Source organism: Galeopterus variegatus, unplaced genomic scaffold (assembly GCF_000696425.1).
Source record: "Galeopterus variegatus unplaced genomic scaffold, G_variegatus-3.0.2 Scaffold3689, whole genome shotgun sequence".
Taxonomy (NCBI): domain Eukaryota; kingdom Metazoa; phylum Chordata; class Mammalia; order Dermoptera; family Cynocephalidae; genus Galeopterus; species Galeopterus variegatus.
The window spans coordinates 123647-148975 of NW_007729800.1; the positions used below are offsets into that span (position 1 = coordinate 123647).

The 25329-nt window shown below is 48.6% G+C and overlaps 1 protein-coding gene across 1 annotated transcript in view; it reads right to left on the reverse strand.

Moving 5' to 3' along the window:
* The window catches only part of PDIA5 (protein disulfide isomerase family A, member 5), a 90989-nt gene that overhangs the window by 41771 nt on the left and 23889 nt on the right, over nucleotides 1–25329 (reverse strand). Inside the window, exons 5-10 of the mRNA XM_008585738.1 lie at nucleotides 23399–23486; nucleotides 13270–13353; nucleotides 12970–13015; nucleotides 8371–8463; nucleotides 5125–5185; nucleotides 14–81 (exon numbers count right to left, since the gene is read on the reverse strand). Coding sequence (XP_008583960.1) covers nucleotides 14–81; nucleotides 5125–5185; nucleotides 8371–8463; nucleotides 12970–13015; nucleotides 13270–13353; nucleotides 23399–23486 — 440 coding nt within the window. The remainder of the gene's footprint in view (nucleotides 1–13; nucleotides 82–5124; nucleotides 5186–8370; nucleotides 8464–12969; nucleotides 13016–13269; nucleotides 13354–23398; nucleotides 23487–25329) is intronic.

Below are 25329 nucleotides of genomic sequence, written 5' to 3' on the forward strand. Positions count from 1 at the left end.
GTGCCTCACTTACGGAGTGGCCTCGCAGCTGGGTCGCAGCCTTCTGGAAATGTGGCATGATCCTCTTGCACATGCTGCACCCTGGGCACAGGCAGGAGAAAAAGCAAACCCAATTACAGTGACTGCTGGGCCTTGTGCCCTGCCCTTTCTCCCCTCAGGCTGTCCTCGACCCAGCAAACACTTATTCATGCTGCACCCTGGGCACAGGCAGGAGAAAAAGCAAACCCAATTACAGTGACTGCTGGGCCCTGTGCCCTGCCCTTTCTCCCCTCAGGCTGTCCTCGACCCAGCAAACACTTATTCAGCCTCCAGAAGCTCAGAACTGTCCTGGACCAGGGAACACAAACAGAATAGAAACCCCCAAGGAGTTTACAGTCTCATCGGCACAAAACAGGGCAGAGCCCAGCAGTCCACCCATAAATGTTGGACTGAGTATGCAAACATGACACGACTGGAGAAGAGCTGAGCCCAGAATAATTTGGTACTGAGAATGAGTTCAATAGGAATCAGGGAACCAGAACAGGTGTCAGGAGAGCAATCTCTACATGCACAACTAAAAGTTGTCCCTAATTCCCAGACAGGGACTGCAAATTAACCAGACTCAAATGCTATTAGGGAGGAAAATTTGTGACTGCAAACACAATGACTTTTGGGACTTTCATGCCTCCTTTTTCTTTCATTAACAAGAATTAAGTGGTGACTGGAGGCAGGATGAGCATGAAAGGTGCTAGCTCTGGCCCCTTGGGAAGAGCACCGGGCCAGGCTCAGGACACGGGCTCTAATCTTCACTTGACTTGCTGATGGACATGGACAAGTCATCTCCTCTGTCTGGGTTGTTTCTTCTTCTGGCAAATGAGGGGGGTTGGACCAGACAACCTCAGGCCCCTTCCAGCTCTGTCGTTGCAGGATTCTGTGATGGCTTTGGCTCAAGGCTCTCTGGGGTTCTGTGGTCCACCGAAGTCACACTCCTTTCCTGGGGTGGTGAAGCTCCCCTAGCCTTGGGGGACTCGGAATAGAGATGGCCAGGCCCCAAATGGCCTTGATTTAAACCTACCCCTTCCCTTAAACCAGAGCAGACCACATTTCAGCACTGACCCCTCACAACACGAGATTCCATTTTCTCACACACCAGGATTTCTGACATGCCAGGCTGCTACCCTTACTGACAGCCTCTCTGCGCAAAACAGGCTTTGAGATGCATCTGAAAGCCACAGAAACCAAAGCTGCCTGGAACCACGTGTCAGGTTGGTTCTCATCTCAACTTGGCACAGCAGGGACAGGGACACATGGCAGCAGGCTGACAAGCTCTAATCCATGTTTAGCTAATAATGCCTCGGCAGGCCAGGAGCAGAATAATACAGATCAGAAGGGCACTCTTGCTCACTGGGGCAGATACAGACACTGGAAAAGCAGGGGGAGGTCAGATTCCTCCTGGACCACCTGAACCTCCCAGCACCAAGGGTACTGGACAAGACTGCATCTCCTGCATGCAGGAGAATTCAACGTGCCCCACGGTCCCTCCCCAACACTGCGACAGCAGACAGACTCAAGCGCATGTGCACACACCACAGCATATCAACCCTGGGCTTGAGTTCCTGCCATCAGTCCAGGCTTAGACCAGGGAGAGGCAGGAGGGAAGGCGCTGCTGCAAGTCAGCACGTGGCACCAACACAAGCCCTCAGAAGACAAGAGGTGCCTTTCTTCGGGACCTGCCACCAGGGCATGAACATCGCAAGAAGCATGAAGGAAGGAATATGATGCTTGTCAGGGGACACTGTTCCCACTGTGAGGATTCAGAGAGAATGGATACAGGGGCAATGCTCTAGTGGGAACACACCAGGTGGATGCCACATGGGAGGGAAAATGGGAGGCCTCTTGGCATAGAGCAAGCTCAGCTCCAGGAACAATGAGACACTGGCCTGCACCTCCCCTCCACCCATGCTGCCTGTGCAACTCCTGGGCAAGTGACATAGGAGGGCAGGCAAAGTCTGGCACTCGGCAGGGGACATCAGTGTCCACAGAGACATCTCAGTTCAACACAAGGCCTGAGAGTCTGCCTCCTGGTCTGTGGTGGGGAGACACTTCTACAGAGGGAAAAGAATGTCACTCCATTCCCCAGGAGGGAAAGTCAGGGGGGCACTTGCAGCTTCTCACCCACTCTTCACTCAGTGACTTGAGTGTGACACCCACTGGGCCACATTCATATATCAGGAGCTTAATTTACTGCCTGTCTCCACAGGTGAGGCATGCCCCTCCCAGCTCTGTCTGCAGCCTGCAGCAACATTACCTCACCCTTCCCCAAACAGTTGACAAATCTTCCAGCCATCCCTGTAGGCAGAGGCCCGCAGCTCTGGGTGGAGAAGTTACTGGGGAAAGAGGTGATGGAGGAGTAATAGGAAGCCACAGGCCAAGCCAGTTTCCAATTAACTTTACCAAAAACAGAGGTGGCACTGTGATTCCTATCTGAGCTCATCTTTCAACTGCTTCAAGTAGGAGGCAGGAGAAGAGGTAAGACTAATCATCACTCTCGAACCCCAACAGTCAGAGCAGTCAGCCCTTTATTTTCTCATTAGTTCACTGAACAAACATTTTCTGCATAAGCAGTAGGTCTCCTCCTTGCCACAGTGAAGTCCCTCACTGCCTTTGGGTTCCTTCATCCCACAAGTGACAAAGGAGCAGAGTTCTGACAGACTTCCCAGGTAGGGAACTGCTGTGTATCCCAGGGGTGAGCTGGATTATGATGCCATGAAGGCTTGATTAGACTGGTATAATAAAAGGAGTTTGTTTCATTTAAAAAACACACAAACACACAACACAAAAAGTCCTGAGGTTTTCTGGGAACTAGGAGGCCATCCAATCCAACCCTCCACCAAAAGTTTAACTTCACTACGTTTTCTCCTCCCTCCCCTATGACTAATATGCTCTGTGACACCTACAAGGTACTAACTTTCCTTCCCCCGTTTCCATCATGTAAAGATAACCATGCTCACACCTCTGCTACCATGAGTGGGTGGCACACTGCCAGCCTGCCTGGGGCGTGTGTGGGGCAGCCAGCACAAACGCTCAGGTGCAGATGGCTAGTGAGCCACTCTTGCAGTGATGAGTGTCATTGCACTGAGCCTGCACAGTCGCACCACAATCCTGCCTTGTGGCATGTATGCATCCTGATACACACTCTGGTTCCCGGTTTCATTTAACCAATGTGTTGAGCCCTGAAGGGTTCTGAGGTAAGCCAAAGGAGGCCCCAGTCCTCAAGAGGCTGTGTAGGCAGGATAATTCCTAAAGCATTTCACAGCTGGGCAGCTAATGAGATCTCTCCAAGAAAAAACAAAAAGGGGGTGAAACCAACTATGAACACTAATACAGAGAACGAGCTAGGGTTAAAGTGCAGGCCATGCTGGGCATAGCCACATCTACAGGAAGCGGGATACCACGGCCTCCTCCCCAGGCAGGTGCACCCTGGGACAAGCAAAGGGCCAGGGAGGAGGCTGGGGCTGGAGGACAGCCAGCAGTCAGAATGGGCCGGGCGAGGCTGCTGTCATGGTGAACACACTACAGGTCCACATCAGGCAGAACCATCCGAACCCCACAGAGGGGCATCAGCAGGGTAGAGATGGGAGAGGCCTTTGCTAAAGAACTTCTCAGGATGGGGGATTTGGGATGGGTTTTCGACAGTACATGGAAGCCTGGTGTCACAACCTATGACACCCTTACCCACATCCCACCACATATAGCTCCCCCAGCCTTGAGGCAGACCTTTGGCTTCTGGAAGAGCATACACAGTTCACGGAGTCACAGCTCAAAGGGCCTTAGCAGGCTCTAATCCAGGGCTTTCCAATCTGTGGTTTGGAGCCCCACAACTGCAGGGGTGGCCCAGACAGTGAATATATGAGGCTTTGTGGGCCATACTGTCTCTGTTATCAGACTCATATCTGTTGTTACAGCTCAAAAGCAGCCACAGACTATGCATAAATGCATGGGCATGGCTGTGATCCAGTAAAAATTTATTTACAAAAAAAGTAGCCAGCCTACGGGCCATAGTTTGCTGACCCTTTATTAGAGGTTATAAAGCAGTAGGAATAACCAATATTTTTTAAAACAGGATAGAAAATAGTGTGCACTACATCTGGTGAAGAGTATATGGCAAATTTGAGCATCACATATTGTACACAGGTATTGACATTCAATGCTGTCCCTCACAGATATGTACAATCAATTATGTTTCAATAAATAAATAAATCCTGACCCCATTGTGTGTGACAAAATGGAAAGTATGCAAAAACAAAAAGAAAGAAAGAGTAGATAGCAAGTAGGAAGTATGGTTTCATGAAACTTTTGTTTCAGCTTATTTACATATAATTTATATATATAGTACTGCGTAAAAATAAAAAATATTTTTAATTCTGTCTAATGCAGTCCACAAGTGAGAAAGCCAATGCTTTGAATTCAACCCCTTCTCTTACAGATGTGGAAACTGAGACCCAGAGAGGTGCAGGACTTGGCCTAACTCACCTAGCTCACTGGTGGCACAGCTGGAATCAGAACTCAGGTGTTCTGGATGTCATCTCAGTGATTCTTCTTTCCCTGTGACCTCTTGCCTCAATCAGGGACTGAGCCCGAATATAGGGGCCCCCTTTCTCTCCGACCCTGGTCCCCCACCCCTCCCAGGCAGCCCCAGCAGAGGGATGTAGTAGCCAGAACTGGATGGGCTGCTGCCCCCAGGGCAGGCCAGGCTCTGGATGGAGATGCATGGCATGACCGAGAGGGGCGGAACAGCAGCAGCACCGCAGACAGTGACCTGATGCTGAGGTGTGGTTCCATCAAGCAGCAAAGGAGACATGTGTCTTCAGGCCCACAGGAGGCAGAGGGGTGGGGGAAGGCGGAGCTCAGGGTGAAGCGGGCAGAAGGATGCTGGTGGGCAGTGGGGGGCGTGGGGGGGCAGGTGAAAAGGCCAACAGGAAGGAAAGAGGTGCAGACAGAGAGGTAGGGCAAACAACGTGATTCAGCGTTATAAGTGCGAGAGACCCAGGCTAGTTCCCAACTCCCCCTTGTGACCCCCAGCCACCCATGACCCACAAGGAGACTGAACAACCAACTCCAGCCCAAAGGAGAAAGTTCACTCACAGGGGGCATAAAACATCATCAGGAGTGGCTTCTCTTCCTTCTTCAGGAGCCGTCTGAAGTCCTGAGGCACAAAGAGAGAGAATACTGGCAGGTCACACACAACACAATAACGAGATGTGACCTCCCTCCCCCCCCCCTGTACCCATGGGGCTGGAGGCACAGGGGCGAGCACTTCAGAAGTCACAGGCGTCTGGCTTGGGAATGGGGGAATGCAGTACAGAGTGAGGGCGGGTCAGGAGCTGGAAGAACCTCAAGAGATGATCTATACTCTAGATCGCCCTCACATATTGCTGATGGTAAACTGAGGCCCATGGGATCTGGTGAGATGAAGTAGTCAGGACCAGGCTACTGGCTTTACTTTCACCTCCACCTGAACAACTGAGATGGCAAGGGGCTATTTTTGTCCCATGAGGCTGTCAAACAGGCTGCCCCTTCTTCGTGTGATTTCATGGAGTGGCTTCGTTGTGGTAAGGGTGGTTGTTTTCACGTATGCCCGACCTGGCCGGAGGGGGATCTGCTGGTTGTGGGAACACAGGTTAACTCACACCTGCTTATCTCTTCCCCCAGCTGCAGCCCTACCACCACCGCTGTCCCCAGGACTCCACTGTGCCCACAGGCAGAAGGATGAGGCCTGCCCCGCCCTCCTGGAAGTTACAAGCAAGGGATCATTTGTATTTGTAAACTGCTTAGAACAATGCCTGGCGTATGGTTAGGCAATACATAATGACTCATTAAATAAATAAATACAACAAATGTAAAAGACAAATGGCCACACATGCTAATGTAAAGACTTAAGTGTACACAGGATAGAGACTTTCCTTCCAAAGATAGCCAGTGATGGATGTGGAAAAGCAACTCTGTCAAGGACTGTGGTGAAGCACCATGAGAGGGCATATTTTGATTAAAATTAGCTCCTCTAACCAGTTTTGGCAGAAGAAAATTAGAGGTTTTCCTCTTTTGAATAATAAGGAAAATAAGAGAAAATTTCAAAATGCAGCTTTCTGGCAGCAACACAGGCATTAGGTAAGTGACGGCACATCCGTACAGTGGAACACTACTGCATCATTAAAAACAAGGAAGAGGAATATTTATTTTTTTATTATTTTTTAATTTTTATTTTTTTAAAGATGACTGGTAAGGGGATCTTGACCCTTGGCTTGGTGTTGTCAGCACCACGCTCAACCAGTGAGCTAACTGGCCATCCCTATGTGGGATCCGGGCCCGTGTCCTTGGTGTTATCAGCACCGCACTCTCCCGAGTGAGCCACAGGCCGGCCCTGAGGAATATTTAATGTCACACTAAGATGAGCACATTACATTAAATGGGGGGAACAAGCAACTTAACAAAATAGCATATAAAATGTAATGACATTTTTGTGAGTGAAAATGTTTATGTATGCATCATGTTAAAAGCTCGGAAGACTACAAAAACATCAGCAGTGAGTTTCTCTCAATGGAAAGGTATGGGGTGATTTTTTTCTTTTATGCTTAAGCTGTATGGTATTTTCCAAATTTTCAGCAATGAATATGTACTACTTAAAATTTTCAGTTAAATAAAAAAGTTACAAATATTTGTGGGTATCTAAAACATTTTATAATAAATTTTGAAAAAGTTTACTCTTGTTTACATAACTAGAGGGTTAAGGCACTCATTACAAAACAGAATTAGTAGCCAAGGTATTTGGTCCTAACTAGGGGTGGAGGATGCAAATACTTTTGAAACGATCTTCTGGGATTGCTGGTGATAAAACCCCTTAGGAGATGAGAATAAAAAGTTTTATTGAGCCTGTAGCAATTTGGTTTCATATCCTGAACAGTAACAAATATTACATTCAAAGATGCTAATTACCTTCACTGAGTACGGAATTCTAAGCCTACGAATTGAGTCAGCAATTCAAACTTGAATTTAGAACTTCTAGTTATTTCGTGTGGGGATTCTATTAGAGGAAAAGCAGCTATACCTTATATTTCCAAATGAGAGAAAAGAGCACAAAGTATAACAATAAGAGGACTGTGTATGGGTGTGAAGACAACATTTCTGCTTAATATTCCTACAGTTACAGAGGAACAATCTACGGAAGTTCCGGTCATAATATTTGGGGGAGGAGCCAGGCAACCACTTTCCAGAGAAGCCAAAAACATTTATGATCACGGGAGCAACACTCGGTTTGGGATCCCTGTTTTTTCACAGCTGTAGGCACATGGGTCACCCTCTCAGGACACTTGCCCCTCTGTTCTGCCCCCAAATGCTTTTTAACAAGACTTTATCTTGTAGCTGACACCAGTGGCACTGTCCAGCCCAGAGCACGTGATGCCCACCACTTCATTTGAATCCCACAGACCCACCTGGCTGGCCCACCGATCACATGCAATCCCTCCTCCAGAGAGTAAAAAAGGCATTGTTTTCCTTTGGGCTAACAAGCAGTATGAGTCAAGTCAATAATTTTAAATGAAAAGAGAGAAGAGATGGAAGAAGACAAAAGTTATGTTTTATTTTATCGAGATAGGAGCGAGCCTTCTCCCTCCATTGCCACAAAAGCCCTGCTTGCCTCATAGACCATTTGAAACGTAACAAAGAAGAGCCCACCTGTACCGCTGACGCACAACTGAGCAAGTAAGGCACAGTACAAACCAGTACACATGGATAAAGACGCACAGAGCTGTATCACAGCTTTTGTTAAATACTCGAAGAACTAATGAAGACTATAAACCAGACCTACCCTTCCATCCCCCACTCCTGGCCGAATCTGGAAATTGAAGCTTAAGAGGATAAATAATTTGGTCAAAGTTACACTGAGTTATGACTCAGAATTAAAGAGAACAGACCCAAGTCTCTAGAATCCCAACCTAAATCTTTCAAATCATTCTAAAAACAAAACAAAATAAAAACAATAAACAAACAAACAAAATGCAAAGCCAATCCCAGCAGCATCTGGATTACGTAATAAGGACAGGATATTTAAATCTATATTCTTGTTAGGAAAATCTAAACACGTTAAAATACATTAAATAAGGTGGGTAAAGAATGGAGAAAGTTCTTAGGCAGTTAGCCTCTCATCTCAAGTCGGTCTTATCATAAAGCTGGGCAGGGGTATCAAAGATGAGGGTCCTGGCCTAGCTTTCTTGGAGGGAATTACAAGTGGTCCCGGATACTCCCATTTCTCAGTTCCTTGGGCTCCTCTCCTCAGGAGACCCTGCTACCAGGGAAGCTTTCAGCATCCATCAGAACTGATGGGGAATAAATTACCTTTTCATTATCAATGTGGACAACATCTTTGGCTCCAGGATCTTCCTCCCACAGTGGGGGCCCTTTTGGATCTTTCAGAAAGGCCACTATGGACTGAGGAAAAAGAAGAGAAAATGCATTTTAGCCAGGAAAATAGGGAGGTGGGAGAATTAGGAACCTGCCCTGTTTCCCTGCCTGGAGACCCAGGTACACCAAGTGCTCGGCATGGGTCTGCAAGTGGCACATGCTTGGAGGGTGTGTGATTTCCACTGTCCACTGACATCACTGCTATGTGCCCCAGAAGTGCACCTCCACCAGTCCCACCAGGCATTTTCAATCACATGACACCTTACTCACTCTGATCAGCTGATCCACACCTACTATGTGTCTTCATGGACAAAAGAAAGGAAATTTGAGACAGTAAATTAGTTTATTCAAACCAGAGACAAACTAGTGCTTCTACAAAATCTCATCTCCTCCAAGAAGTCTTTCTGATCAGTTGAATAAAGGTCTCCAAGTCTTGTCCAAAGCAGATCCTTTACATTCCTGGAGCCCTTAAACCTGTCAATCCTATAAACAGATAATCACACCTACTTATTACCTGCTTGGTGTTTCATGACCGAAAGTGGTTTTGGAGTGGGTTGAATCCTGACCCTCCTCTGCTGTGCGTGACCTGGTGGGGCTCAGGATAGGAAGCCCCCAGGGCAGGGAGCTCATCAGCTGGCCTTGCACCTCTGGCTGCACTTCTCTTCCTGAAGTTCCCCCTTCTAGACTGCCTGGAGGATTGATTCAAACCTCCATTCCTTCTGGGGAGGACACACAAGGGCAGGGAAGAAGGGGTCCCTCCACTCCCCTCCCTACCCCACCTGCCGCACTTCGCTGGCCTAGGACAGAAGTGGCATTCCCTTTCCCCTTGACAGTCTCTCTGGGAAGTGGTGCTGAACATCTGAGAGAACCAGGAATGGGTACCCAAACCAGCCAAGCCTCCATCCCTCCAATACTGGAAGAGAGTTGCTGTCCTCTGTGTCAACAGAGCCCTCCATATCCCCCAATTAGAAGAAGCAAGATTCTGTTACCTCTGTCAACTTTGATCAAGCTCCAGTGAGCAGATGCTGAACTGGGTGTGTCTGTGTGTGTGTGTGTGTGTGTGTGTGTGTGTGTGTGTGTGTCTGTGTGTCTGTGTGTCTGTGTGTCTGTGTGTCTGTTTCGGGAGGGAGATCTGAGGTAAGAAAGGAATACACCCTTTTGGTGAAAGTTCACATTTAGTCCATGCAGTGGTCACACACAGAGAAGATCTCAGTGAGGCTCATTATTTCTAGAAATTCCTATTTAAAAGGAACTACCTTCCAAAGGGTGGGAGACTGGGAGACAGACAAGATCTCGCAGGATTTGTCAGGTAGCACTTCCCGTCTGTCCAAATGGAGCTGTGAAATGCCTCCTGGCAAGAGAACAGCCACTTCTGCTAGGGCAAAAGGCAGATTCACCCTTTCTCGGTCCCTTGTCAAAGCTTCACCATGACAACAAAAGCCAAAATGAATTGGCAGGGCCTTTCCAAAACCCATACTCATCACCGACAGCCGCCGAGGCACTGTCCACCTGTCATGTGGGAAAGGTGCTGGTGGTGCCCCTTGCCAGCTATCCCAGAAATACCTGGTGCAGGGAGTGCAATGGGCTCCAGGAGTCTGTGAAACTCCAGACTTACAGGAAAACATTTACTCTAGTGTATACACACACACTGGTTTTGAAGAGAAGGTCCATGTTCAGTAGATTCTAAGTGGGATCAGGAACCCAAAACACGTTAGAAACTGCTGCTTTGGGGGGTGGGGGGCTCCTGTCCCCACACTCAGTATAAGCTAAGCTTCAGCGTTAGCAAAGCCTCCCTGCCCCCACCCCTACCCCAGCATCAAGAAAAAAAGACATGTGAGGAGGGAAAAGGAAGAATGGTTTCTTTTTAATATAACTTGACACATTCATTCTCACAACTTTGTTTTTCAGTTGAGGATTGTTCTCTTTTCACCAAAGTTAAGTAACAATAATCCCATCTACAGGCTCTCTCCAAATTGGTCTAAGTAAATAAGGCCTTGAGTGGAAAAGCCTACAGGGAGCAGCACCAGAGAGCCCACCCTCAGCTGTCCTATTCTGAGTGTTCAGAATCCCAGGAAAATGGCCTGACATCCGCAGCTGGCCTTCGGGACATCCTCGTGGCTGTAGCCACAGGGCCTTGGGGGAAGGTCATCAGAGGGTCATCTGAAACTGGGGTTCCAGGCACCTCTAGTCCTCACCACTCACATAATAAGAATTTTGGTAGACACACGCTGACAACCAAAGAGCTGCTTATGTAGAAAGTTCCCCTCTTTGAGTTCCCAGCTCTTTGCAAACGGGGAGATGTAATAATCCCTCATTTATCTGGCCTCTGACCTCTTTAGGGGCCATGGCACAGTCCCTGTGACAAGGCCCCTGTCCAACCGTGCAGGATAAGAGCAAAAACAGCCAGAGCATGAGCCTGCAGACTGTGTACCACCCCTGCCAAGGGCTCCTCCATCTCTCTGGAGATAGGGTCCCAGGAGAAACCCTGAAAAGAAAGTTAATCAGTGACCGAGGCTGGCTTTGATCTCAGCTGCTCAAGCTGAAAAGGTAGAAGCCATCAGGTTCATGAGAAACATTACACCACCTTCCCCCTGCCCTGGAGAACCCCAGGGACTCTGCCCCAGTCCCTCTTGGCCCTGTGGGCTTTGGAGACCCTGGGACTAAGGATGCCCTCTCTCCATCTGAAAAAAAAAAGACTGACCCTGTACAATGCTCAGCCCACTTCTCCAGCTTACTGATGCAGAAATCACAGGATGGGTGAGAGAAAGGTGACCCGAGACACCTGATCTTTGTAAGGAGTGGGATAAAGGCCAGGATTCTGCCTCTCCCACCCAGACACTCGGTGGCAAGCTGGGGCCACCTGGGCTTCTTTCTACTTTCCTGCTACTCCAGTTCTGAGCAGCTTCATGGCAGGACAGATTTCTCAGGGGTCCTGGCTAAATAGAAACTGAACACAGCCTCCAAAAATAAAACAAAAACCCAGCCCCTTTCCATCACTGTATAAGCACCTCCCCCAACCCACCCAACTAAACCTTGTTCCTGGGAAGCACATGTTCCCTCCCAGGACTTTGGTTGACATCTTAACACAGAGTAAGAAGGGCTGAACGACTCCAGTTGGAAGAATTTTCTACATGTCTAAGTGGGTGTTTAGATGAGTAATCAGGCTCAGTCCCTATATAAGGTAAAAGCTGCAGCAACTTAAAAAAAGAGTGAATGTTAGTGGATAAACATAACCTGGGAAGATGGGGGTGAGGAGGAGACAGAGGGAGAAGCGCACTGACAGCCGCATAGGCAGATGGACAGAAGACAGAAAAGGATGGAAGGAGACACAGGCAAAGAAAGTCAGACAGACGAAGAGACAGGAGTGCAGGGTCCAACCCAGTCTGAGAAGCGGAAGAGTTAGGGAAAGTGGTTCAGCACACATCAGGACCAGAAGAAATATAAGGCCCAGCCAAGGCAGGGGAATGTCGCCTGGACTGGAAGTCGAAGACTGGCTGGAGCAAGGGAATGCCAGTGCTGAGGGAAGGAGTCAAATGACAGCAGAAGGACTCAGGGCTGGGGTAGCTGCTTCGCAATAACAAGACAGCATTTGTAGATTACAGGATCTCACTTATTTCCATTTACGCTTTTCCATCTACTTCTAAATTGGACTGATAGTAGGAAACACCTCAGTGACAACCACATCTCATCGAGAACAGGCTGCATCAGCCCAAAGGTGCCAACATGCCCATATCCAATACCCTGTGCTGACCCGGGCACAGTAGGTCCTGTCCGGCCTGTGGGTGGCCCCTATGGACACCACCACAGAGAAAAGGGGTAGGCTTTGAAGCCACTGTAAAAGGAGACCCTGGCCTTTGGAGGGGAGAAGTGTGATGTCACCTTCCTCACTCAACAACTGCTAATATATTCTTATCTACAAGGCTGGATGTAGGGAAAGTAAATATAAATGGTCAGGGTCCCTCAAGGGGTTTGAAGTCTTGCCGAGCATTTGATGTAAATATGCACGTTTGCCCAGGTGTTTCTTGGTTATTATCAAATGCAATTGTGTATGTGTGCTCAGGTGTCTTGGGTTATCAGACTTAAGTATAAAGGATGAACAGCTCTGATCCACAGTGCCCTCGGGATGCCCCGGCAGGCCACTAGGGCGGCTACTGCTAGCTACCTGAGCTTGCATCTGAATAAAGCCTATTAATTTTTACCCACAGCTCCCAGGATCTTTTCCTATTACCTAGCTCGTGGACCTGCAGGTGAGGGGTTTGTGACCCAGCCTATACAACGGGTTTGTAGGTTCTGTGAGCCCTAGCCCTAGCAATACAATTGTCTGGTCGCAATACACTGGATCATCCCCGTTGTGTTCAGTCACAAACTTTTCCAGATATTCTGTTGACATATGCTCTAGAGATTAAGAATCCACCAGGTCATTTAGAAGAACAGTTTGTGTAATCCTCCCTCCCTTCTCTCGGAGGAAACCTGCCAGACTGTGGGCATCCATTCAGACTCTACCTCTGCTGAGAATGAGGGAGGTGAATTTACCTTAAATGTCACAGCTCGGTTATATTCAGTATGAAATGCACCATCCCTGTCAAATGAGGAGAGAAAGGTGTTAACTTTAAAAATGGTTGTGAAGATACATACCTTTGGTTTCCTGCAGCATCTTAATAAGATTCAGCTATTGAACACAGTTCAGGATTTTTTTAAAAGAAATAATTGTGAACAGAAAAAAAATCATTCTGAAATAAAATTAACCTAACTAAAAAAATTGCTGTTCACTGAGAATACCAATGAAAGCTTTCAGCACTTACTTGGAAATTGGAAATGCCCATGTGTACTTACTGGTAATGGAATAATTCGACCTTTTTGTCCTTTGGGCTCAGGTCAACTTTCATCTTCTTGCACAATTTTCTACTTTCTGCATCACTGAAAGACACAAATGTCAGTAACCATTTGTTACCTAAAGTTCTCACAAAGATGTTGACAGCAAAATCTGCTGGTGTCCTATGAAATAAGCCAGGTAACTTGGAATTCTCAATCACAGATGAGGACCTTACTATAGGTGGGTTCTTAGAGAACTGGAGGAAAGAATAACCAACAGGACGTGGACTAATCAGGAAAGACAGAGACAAGCAGGCAGCAGAGGATGTACTATGACTTGTAAGTAGCAACAGAGACAAGTTCAGACAAAGGGAGTGCACAGCAGATTAGGGGGTAGGCAGCCCATGGTAATAATAAAAAAAAACAAAACTCCAATCCTGGCCACTCATTAGACTCACCTGGGAAAGTTTAAAATAACGATTCCCTGGCCCTCACTAGATCATTACTTCAGAATCTCTGTAGGAGTGGGACCCAAGCAAGACTTTTGTTTATAAAGCTCTAACGTATGCCATCTGCTATAGAGCATCTGGCCAGGATGAGAGGAAAATGTTCTACCACGTTGAAGAAGTTATGAAATCAAGGAGAAAGGGGAAAGCTTCTGTTAAAGGAGACCCTCTCTTGGCATCTGAGATATTAGGCTCTTGCAATTCTTCCATGAGAAATGTCTGTCAGGGCCATTCACCATTACAAAGTCTCATGCATGATCTCATCCAATCTGGGTTTCCTTCCTGTTAGACCAATGGATCTCAAAACGTGGTCCCTGGACCAGCAGCATCAGTATCACTCAGGAACCTGTTGGAAATACATATTTTGAGCCCATCCCAGAGTCACACCAAAAACTCGAGAGGCACTTGAGCAACTATGTTTTAACAAGCCTTCCAGGTGATTCTGATGCATGCTGAAGTTCAGGAACCACTGTGTTAGACCACTATCTGCACGGGCTCTTCCTCCTACCCCTACCTCCACGAGGTTCGGCTTCCTTCCCCCGTGCCTGCCCTCATAGACCTCACTTGCCTTCCCAGCTCCCCCATCCTCACTGCACTCAGCCAAGTCCTCCCAACAGCCAGCCAAAGGCAGCCAGTCACTCCGCATGCATCGAGGCCTGCTTGTTACTTCAGGGCCATCTCCCCAGATCTGGAAGGATGCAGTGAGGGTATCTCACCATCCAGTACCTACTGTTCAGCATGGACAGCACAGTGGAGGTCTCTGGAGGAACTTTGTTCTGCCAGGTACAACAGCCATCTGAGGGGCAAGTCCCTTCATCTCACACGTGTTTACACACCTCACCTTTCTCTGCAGCCATCAGCTTCACAAAGCAGCGCCCTAGCCCCACAAAAGACGGACTAATTAAACCATTCAGCTCAATTCTAGAAGCAACATTCATCAATGGACAAGCAAATGTGGGACCTCATTTTAAGTGTAAAGATGCAATTTGCAATTCAAGAAGGGTCACCTGCCCCTACCTCTCCAGGCCCAGGGTTTCCGTACCTACTAGTCCCAGTTGTCTAGTTGTCTGAAGGACCACTGCTGCTTCTAGGCCCATGTGGAGTATACTAACATTTATAAAGCAAATGTATTTCACAGGGCCTAGCCTCCAAAGCCCTGTAGTTTCAGGTATAACCTAACTTTTTAAAATTACATATAGAAATGTTAAACTTGCAAGAGACAGGAAACTTTCCCCAGGCTAAAGTCTCTGTTGTAGACAAAGAATTGTAACACAGCAAAATTGTTGGCTCAAGGACAGATGCCCTTGGAGCAGATTAACCTAAAGTTACTTGATTGTTATGTAAACATACTGAGGAAACTGCTGTAGGAAAAGACAGTATTTGCTAGAACAAGCTTTTGTTGGTGGATCGACTTAACCTTTTGCAAACTGCATTATGGAATGTCACTTTGTTATTTCACTGATGTTACCAGCCTCTATTGTTAAACTATACTTAGCCATAACTCCACCTATGTTCCTTTTCTGTAACTTTCTGGCCGGGAGAATAAATACTGGGAGAAGACCCCAGTCCAGGGTTATTTTTCCAAGGAGGAATGCCTCTCTCTTGAGGGTTCCTGGAAAAGTAACCCCTTCAGGGCTTCTCACTGCTCAGAAGAAATGGGCTTTGAGTAATCCTTTTTGTGTCCCCATCACTCAGGGGGAGAGAGGTGACAAAGAGAGTCTAACAACCCCAGGCCTGGCAAGGAGGGGACTCAAGAAGTGCATGATGAATCCAGAAAGGAAAAGCTAATGACACTGCAGTGGTTCCTCCCCTCAAGGTGGCAATGGCATTTTAAGACAGGGAGAGTCCAGAGAAAAGGGACAAGCTAAGGTACACATCAGAAGGCAGCCCCTGACATCAGGTGGCTGGAAACTTTCTGATCCTAAAACCCTCTGGAGGTGCCACGCACGCCTCTTCTGACAACAGCTAATGACAGTTTGGGCTTGCCCTGTCCTGCAGGGCTCTGCGGTAAAGCCACAGTGACAGGCAGTGGGTTTGTTTGAAAACAACTGCGAATGAGGTGCCCCTTCCCTGCCTGAGTTGATTCTCCAGGAGAGAGGGCTCGACTTGGGATGTTTACAACCATTCACTTGGCATGTCCCTTGTGCAGCTTTGTGCTGCTGCGCTCAACTGTTTCTGTGACCACCTACTGTTCACCCAACTGCAACAACTAACAGAGACTGTAGCGGCCAGGCCAGGGCAGGAACCAAGCCCCATCCTGCTGCTCACACTGTAGTGCCTGCCCTGGAGGCTCAGGCTCTGCGAGGCAGCCAGCTGGACCCCAGGCAGGCTCTCTCTCCCAGCAAGCCTAGCTCACAGCCTCAGCCAGCGACTTTCATGAAGCAGAGGGAGAAATGAAAGGGCTCAGGTCATTCCAACCCCAATCCCTGCCCACCCTGCCGGAACCCACACCATGGAAAAGCCCCACTGCTGCAGCCTTAATTCCCCTGTGGGGCCAGGCTAGGCTCAGGAACAATGCTCCAAACCAACCAGCTTGGCTGGTGGAGCTGGGGGGGCACAGAGGCTCCCTGTCTGTTCCTTAGTGTGGCCTCCGAGGTCCAGCCCAGCCCGTGGCCTACGGCCCTCATTCCAGTTACACTAATTGCCCATCTCGGCCACAGGATGCCTTGGTGCAGGCCTGTGCAACCCGCTTCTTTAGATCATGAGGCACTCCCCAAGGATTCTCTCCTCTTCCCTGCCTCCCATGCTCTCTCTCTTGCTCTCTTTCTGTGAGGGGTGGATGGGGAGGCCCTTCCTGTCCTGTCTGAACACACTTCTAGCACAGACCCGAGAGCCTCAGTCACTACTCCTGCACTCCCAATCTTCCTTCCCCTGCTGTCTTTCTCTCCATGGTGTCTTACCGACACCTGACCAATTTGTCCACTGACTGTCACCGTCAGAAACATTTACTCCATGAAGGTAAGGGCTCGGTTTCATTCATAGCTATTTCCTCAGTGTTACAACAGCACCTGGCACACAGTAGGTGCTCTATAAGTAACGTGATTGGGTGAAGGAGTGAAATGAATGATGCTGTCTGGCTGCTGCTGGGATAAGGCTCTGCATTTCTGGCTCTCTGGGCTCTGCCTACTGAGCTCCAGGAATCCTGCCAGGTGACAATTTCTGACAGTGTTCTTTCTCTCAGCTCTGCTCCCCTCCTTCCTACAATTCTGACTCTCAGAGTGTATAAGGAGGGTGTGTGTGTGTATGTGTGTGTGCAAGCATGCATGTGCCCGTGTGCATATACTAATTGTGCAGTGCACACAATAAAGGCCATAAGAGTTTAAGAGGGAGAGAAAATTATCCAAGCTCAGGGACTGAAAAGGATCTGGGCTGATAGATTATGTATAATTAATTGAGCTAGCGCCTCTCTCCCTCTCTACCTTCCTTCCCCATCCAGTGTCTGATGCTCTAGGGGGAAAGAGACATAGGCAGTGAGTGGGGAGATGAGAGGCTTTGCTAGAATGTAGGGGGTTGAGAATACCACCATGGATCATGGAGAGTGGAGGTGGCAGTGTAAAGGCCCTCATCTGGCACTCCCCCAGCCCCTGTCCTACAGGAACCAGCCATCGGTCTGCTGGGAGGCCACAGCCCTCCCTCCCTCTGCCCATTCACTCACCTACCTTTCCAGGGAGTGGGGCATCCAGGCCACTAGTCTCCTACAGCCCATCCCTCCCCACCTCGCTTGGATCTCCTCTACAGAGAAAGTGGAGGGAAAGATTACAGAGGCCTGCACACACTTCCCTCCCCACCCTACACCCCCACACCCAGACAGACACAGATGAATGGGCGTGTTCATCTCAGTTTGCTGCAGGGCAGCTGGCTGTTAGTCTGGAGTGGCTGCTACAGGTACATGGTCCTATTTATTACATTTCCATGTGCAGTAATAATCATCCAAGAGACTGCTGCCTTACACTGCTGGGAATCAGACCCAGGTGTCAAAAGCGGGTGGAAGCAGGAAGAAAGAGAAGGAACAAGGTGCTGGAGGCCAAGAAAGGGGAAGTCTAAGGTTTTGCACAGGTCACAGCCTAAGCAACAACCTTCCCTAAAGGAACACTCAACAGCCAGCTGCAATGACAGCTTCCAGATCTGGCTCTGCCATCAGCCAGCCTCTGACCTTTGGCCGGGCCCCTGGTTTCCCAAGCGGCAAAATGCAGGAGTTGTCTACATAAGCTAAATGGAGCTTCGGATTCCTCTACAGGGTCAAGTAACACTAAAGCATCAAGACAAGTCACCTTATACCTTGATAGATGAAGCAAAAGCCAGAATCCAGGACTGAAGATGGAGAACCCCTGTCACCTCTCCTAGCCTCCTAACCAGACCCTCACTCAGCCGCGGTTGGCATCCTCACATCCACAGCAAGCCGTATCCAGTCTCCCCCTGGTGGGGTAGAATGAAGACTACACTGAAAACCAGGAGGCAAGCCCATGCCTGTCTTGGCCATTAACTTTGTGCCCTTGGCTACCCCAGGTGCTCCAGGCTCCATTTCCCCATCAGTCAAAGAAGGAGTAGATCTCTTCCTCCCATCTGCCTGATTTAATGTGGCAGGATTCTGAGCAGACAAGCTGCAATCCCCTGGGGATGGGTAGAAGAAAGGTAGAAAGAAAATGAAGAAAATGGGGACAAGTCATGAGCAAGAGATACTGAGAATGACTGCTAGGCACTGAGTACCAAGGACAGTATGAAAGAATGTAGCTTACAAAGATACAAGGCAGGAGACAACTAGAACAGTCCTGGAATAGCTGAACCTTGAGCTCAGACAGACCCTGTGGCCACATACACTCTCTGATGAAGGGGTGCTACAACAGGGAGCCTCCCAGCGTGGCTGCTCCCTTGGTACCTACCTCAAGAAAGTACATAATAGGATATGAATTACGCAGTACAGTGAATAACAGAGGTGGGAACGAGAGAGAGAAGAACGTGGCTTCTCCTCCGCACACGTGTAAAGTACCCGCTCTCTACTGCCTTCCGGGCCCAGCCATTCTGAGGCTCTGGTCCTCAGTGGAAACATGTCACCCCAACAAATGCATGGCAACATGTCAGAAGGCATCTGAAGCCACAAGGTAACATGGCACTGCTTCTGGGAGTCTATTTTATCCCATGGTAAGTAACGTTGAACATGTTTACATATAAAGAAGCAAATGCCAAATTCAAACAATTTTTAGAAGAAAACATAAGACTTCAAAATATGTTATGGCTGCCCTGGCAGGCCCCCAATCTTGCATCTGGGAAGCCATCCCTGCTCCAGGGAAATCAAGCAGATGGAAGAAGGGGAGCAAGGAAGAAAGAAAATGTGGTTAGGCAGGGACCTTAAGCCCCCAGGAAAAGAAAGCAGTGAACACCTGATAGTACAGTCTTGCCCCCAGTGAGACTCAGCCTCAGGAATTAGCACACCAGGCACAGTTGCCCAGCTGGCTGCAGCCCAGCTTCCAAGAGAGAGGCAGTCCACGCCAAGGCCGAGCCCCAGTGCCAGGTTTGCGAGGCATGGAGGGTACCGACTCCCTTACATCCAACTCACTTAGCTGGACAACCACCATCAGCCAAACCACGTGTGGCTGTTGAGGTCTGAGCCAAGAGGTGGAGTAAGGGGGAAGGAGAGCTGACAACCCCCTGAACAGAAGCCAGATATCCTCCAGACACCTCACAGCAACAAGTTACAGGGCCTGGGGCCAGGGAGAAAACCCACGGAGAGGGGTATGTGTGTAACTGCAGGTGCGCATGCAGGGATAGGGAGAAAAGAGCCAGAAAACCGAAAAAAGGAGGAAAAGAAATATCCACATGGAGGAGAGAGAGGAAAAGAGGCCAGAAGAATGGCAGAAGCAGGGGGCCAGCCTGTGGCTTACTCGGGAGAGTGTGGTGCTGATAACACCAAGGCCACGGGTTCAGATCCCATATACGGATGGCCGGTTTTCTCACTGGCCAGGCGCGGCGCTGACAACAAGACAAAGGTTAAGATCCCCTTACCGGTCATCTTTAAAAAAAAAAAAAAAAAGAATGGCAGAAGCAGGGGGCCAGCCGGTGGCTTACTCGGGAGAGGGTGGGGCTGATAACACCAAGGCCACGGGTTCAGATCCCATATACGGATGGCCGGTTTTCTCACTGGCCAGGCGCGGCGCTGACAACAAGACAAAGGTTAAGATCCCCTTACCGGTCATCTTTAAAAAAAAAAAAAAAAAAGAATGGCAGAAGCAGGGACTCAGAGTAGGGAAAAGGCAACAAAAACCTGGAAAGGGGAGACAGAGGAGAGAACCTCAGGGGGAAGGATAGGAGACACCAAGAATGGGGAGAGAGATACAAAGAGAGGAAGACCCCCAACACTGGAAGGCACACGCCCACCACCACATGTACAACATGCACACCAAGCCTGGCAGCTTCCGGCATTTTCTGAACCAGGCAATTTAGGAATGAGAGCAACTTGGAAGATTCAACTCCACATTTCACAGATTAAACTGAAGCCCAGAGAGGGGCGGTAACTCACAAAAGGTCCCACAGCTATTTTGATGTTGGAGGCTGGACTCAAAGCCAGGGCCCCTGACCTGAAGTCCCACAAATTCCACTGCACCCCACACTTCTTAAGGGTAGAGCCCCATGGGCTTGGGCTGACTCCATGCCCAAACTTTCTTAGGGAATCTCCATAAGAACCAAGGGATCCTCGCCCAATAAAAAGTTGTTGAATGAATGAAGGTACCATTTCTCCCCCTTCAGCTTCTTCCTGAACAATCTTGCCCACATGAAAAATAACAATAATAGAACAGTATCTTGCATTAAAACTGAGTTCTCTATCATAGAGCTTTCATCTACCTGATCCTTACCACAGCCCTAGAAAGAAGGCAGAATAGGTATTACCATCCCATTTTACAGCTGAGGAAACAGACTCAGGGTAACTGACTTATCCAAAGTCACAGGGCAGTTAAGTAGAGGAGCTGCCCTTCAACGCAGGCCACCTCCTACATCCAAGGCTTTTCCGTTATTCCCCACCCCTGCAAAGGCACCGCAACCCCACAGCAGCCTTTTCTCTCACCCCAGATGCTCCCTGTTCCTTTCTCCTCCCCTTTGAAGGGGAAAAGTAGAGTGGCCTGTTCAGTCCTGGCCTTCCTGATCACCCCCACCCCAAGCTCTGGCATCGCCATCTAGTCGCCAAGCCTTCGCTGGCAGGGCAGGAGGCAGAGCTGGAAAGGATGCACGATGGGAACCTCAGCAGGGCCCACTTGAGGGAAGGCGAGCTTGGCTGACCACCTGCTGTTCAGCAGCAGCAGGGATGCAGAGAGCAGCATTGGCTCTGTGCCACCTCCTCAGGCCTCCACAGAGAGCAACAGAAAGCGTTCCCGACAGCACTTCTACCTATCCCTGGGAGCGCCTCATTCATAGACTCACAGACACAGACTTGACATGCTTAGGACATCAGTAACAGCAGCCATCACAGGGCCCCATCCCGACAGCACTTCTACCTATCCCTGGGAGCGCCTCATTCATAGACTCACAGACACAGACTGGACATGCTTAGGACATCAGTAACAGCAGCCATCACAGGGCCCCATGGAGCTAACATGGTGGGTCCATAATGATTTACGGGGCAAGTTTAGAAGTCTAGGAGTGGGAGTGGATGAGCAGGATGCAGAACCCAACTCACACCCTTAGGGTCTCTTTGTCTAACAAACAGTGGTCCATGGAAATGCACCTGGGGTGGCCTGCATGGACCAAAGCCCCGAGTTCTGTCCCTGGGGCTGCTCTAGGAAGGTTTAGTTGCACCATACCTCTTATTTCAAACTCAGATAGTCCTGCTTCCAACATAATCCATTTTGGCACCATAATCTACCTGCTTATCTAAACTATTTTAAAAGCTGTTTAGCATTTCAGTTTGTACTTACTTTTACAGGGATAAATTCAATAAACTGAGAGGCAACTACAGAGAACAGTCCACCCTTTTGTTTTAAGGTGCTTCTTTTAAGTTCTAAGGTACCGCCCCCCTCCCCCCCCAGTTTTAATTTTAGCCCATCAAAATTCACAGGATTGTCCCACTGGCACATTTATTGACTCTAGACAGCATGTCTCCAAACTTTAGTCCTGAATTCTAATCTTCAAAGTCTGTCTTCACACCCCACCAACCCCATTTAATCACAGCATTCTGTTCTGGGTGTCCCCGACCCTGCCTGGCACTGGAGCAGGACTTTCACCTCCACAGGCAGCACTGGGGGCCCACATTCAGGATGCTCTCAGGGAAAGCCAGGGCACTACGAATAAGTAGTAGCAAATTTGAACCTTACCTCCTCTGTGGAGCTTTTCTTAACCTTTCCAGGCAGAATTAAGTGACTCTCCCTCTATACACAGAGCCTTGCTCATAGCACATTTCACTTGGCATTGTGATCACTTGGTGATATGTCTGCCTCCTCCTTGCACATGAGCTCCTTGAGGACACTGTTAGGTATCTGTGTATTCTTGAAGCACACAGCAAGTCCTGGTAAGAGCTGCTGAATGGACCCAGGTGGAGACAACAACTAAATCAAAGCTCCACTGCCCATTTCTGCCACCTATATGCCTCAAAAGAATTCCCTACAAGGATCCACCAGCTTGGCAGAACTATTGTCATCTTTGGATATGGAAATTCCTTGTCCTGTCTAACAGCCTTTGTCACTTTGCCAGTCACACAGAGTGCTGCTAGTGGAATATGGGAGACTGAGAGATGCCTAGAAGACGAGAACACCTTCAGACCAACTATGAACTAGAATTAACCACTGGCTGAGATCCCAGCCACCGTCTAGCGAGGATCTTAATGAATCTGGAGGTGAGAGGCCACACACACACACACACACACACACACACACACACACACACGCATGCACGCACACCCATGGCACAAACCACTTAGCTAAGACCTATTCTCCTGGTCTCATTCAGTGCTTTGTCAAAATATCGATCTCCTTCAACTCTCTCCAATCACAGGCAGAACACGCTTGAAGTCATCAACTCATAAATCAGTTGTGTCCCCAAAATTTGCTTAAAAACAGCCATTTAGAACTCAAACTGAATAGGAAGAGGATTAGACTGGAATGGAGCCCAAAGAAGCTCATTTAACCTGCAAGGTAGTAGCAGGTCTTGTGACTTGGGAAAGAAAAGCTACCTTAAAGGTTAAATACCCCTTTCAGGTCTGAGCCACCTCAGAAGCCAAGGTGGCCAGCAGATTCCACCACGTTTGCAACAGCCTGGGCTGGAGGTAAAGCTTGTGGTTCTTGCCGCAGACCTACCATAAGCAAACCCACCAGTGACCCTGAAAATCACCCTGCCTCTCTGAGCATCAAGGCCCCCTCTATAAAGCAGGGAGGCCCCCTCTGTCACCCACCTCTCTCCAGGAAGACAAAATAAAGCAACACATAAAAACCCAGTTGAAAGTGAAAGCTCTAGGGAACAAGGAAAGGAAAGGGGCAGGTGCTGAAAGAAAGCCAGACCTTCCCCCTCCGGTCCAGAGATGACCTTGAAGTATCACCAGGGGATCTCTCCATCACATCCCCACTCCCAGAGTATTCATCAAGGAACAATTCCCTACCCCACTTACCAAGTTCCCAAGTACCCCCTGCCCACCAGCCACCATGCCCCATGTTCCCAGGACATACCCACAGTCTACCCAGCAGATGGTGCCTTGTCCTTTCACTGCCTGGGCCACAGTGGACAATAACCTGAGATGATTTTCAGCTGCCGCCTCTGTTTAAAAAAAAAAAAAAAAAAAATTAAACATCTTTGCCCAAGGGCACCAGGCCACCCCTGCCATCTTCCCTCAGGGGTGAGGAAGGATGGAGACCAATACCAGAGGGGTTGAAGCCTTGAGCACCAATTAAAATACCTGCCCCTATCCTAACACAAAGAAGTGACAAATGTTTGACGTGATGGACACACTAAGCACCCTAATATGATCATTGCACACAGTGTGAATGTACCCAAATATCATATTGTACCCCATAAATATGTACAATTACTGTAGGTCAATTAAGAAAAAATTAAAAAGAGAGAAATAGGGAGTAGAACAGTGATTACCAGAAGTAGGGAAGGAGTGGGGGGAAAGTTTGTAAACTGGTACAAAGTTACAAAGGTACAGTCAGATAGAAAGAATACGTTCTGGTGTCCTAGGGTGACAATGGCTAATAATATTGTATTGTGTATTTTCAGATAGCCAGAAAAGAGGATCTTGAATGTTATAACCACAAAGAAATAATAAATGTTTAGGTGATAGATATGCTAAATATTCTAATTAGATCATTATACTATATATGCATGTATTGAAACAACAAACTGTACCCCATAAACATGTACAATGAAAAAAAAGTTAAAAAATTAAATTAAAAATAAAATAAGTAAAGTAAATTAAAACACTTGTCTCTGTACTCAACCATGCCAGGGCCCGTGCTGTGAGAACAGTGTCCCAGCTCTTCTCAGAATCCCCTGATCCTGCCATCCTCAGGGGCCCTTCTCTTAGACACAGGACTCCCTACTCACCCCTCCTTTAAGCCACATCTTACTCCTTACTCTTCCAAGAATCTCTCAGCCAGCTCCTACACTCCAGTAGAATCTCTGACTCATACCTTTCTGGGACGAATTTTGAAAATTCTACAAACAAACAATTACAATTCAATAACTGAAGTAGGGATCAATCCTGCCAATTCCACACTCCCCTGTCCTGGTGCCCCACCTGGGAGCTGACAAGAGCTGGGACCAGATCCTGCCCTTACCCTTCATCACACACTCATCCAGGAGCTCGGTACACCTGGGGATGAAACGGAGGGCTCCACGTGACACTGGTCTCTGATGGACAGTGCCAAGTGTATCCAAGTCACATTTCACAGCCCACTTTCCCAGAAGCCACAGGGAAGAGCCAGCCCTGGTAGCATGTCAGGGAGTCAGCCGCAGGAATGTGGCTGTTCTTGGGGCAGGATGAAGTGAACACAAAAAGAAGAGTTTCTTGCTGGTGTCAATCCCTGTAGTCAGGGCAAAGCAACTGGATACTACTGTGGGAGGACAGGGTCTTGGGGGCAGAGCCTCTGGGGCCAGGATTTCAACACTGCTACCTGTGAGGTCATTAGAAAGGCCTGCCAGTCAGACACTGGCGGGAGAGCGATCTGCTGCCTTCTCCCGCCAAAAACCATCTGATACATCCCAAAGCCAAGCAGAGAGGATGTCTGAATTATGTGCCTCCACAGATCTCCTCTTCTAGTGTGGATAATGGTGGCTGTTTGTGAATACAAAGCATGCTGAGCCTTTCACAGACGCGAACAAAAACCATCGTTCAAAAGACATGCACGGAGTCACTTGGAGGAGGCCCTCCTAGGAAACCACCACCAGGGCGACAGGAGGAGGGCAAGCCACTGAGGTGGGAAGAGCCATTGTTCCACCATTCAGACCGGGTTCTGGGAAGCGGGAGAGAGGGAGAAATAAAGCCGAGCAGTATAAAGTACCCCCCACACACACCCAACCCTGCCTCTCAGCAACGGAAAGGGAGGCCCTGCTTGCAAGGACAGGAGGGAGGGAAACGAATCCAGCTTCTGCGATGCTC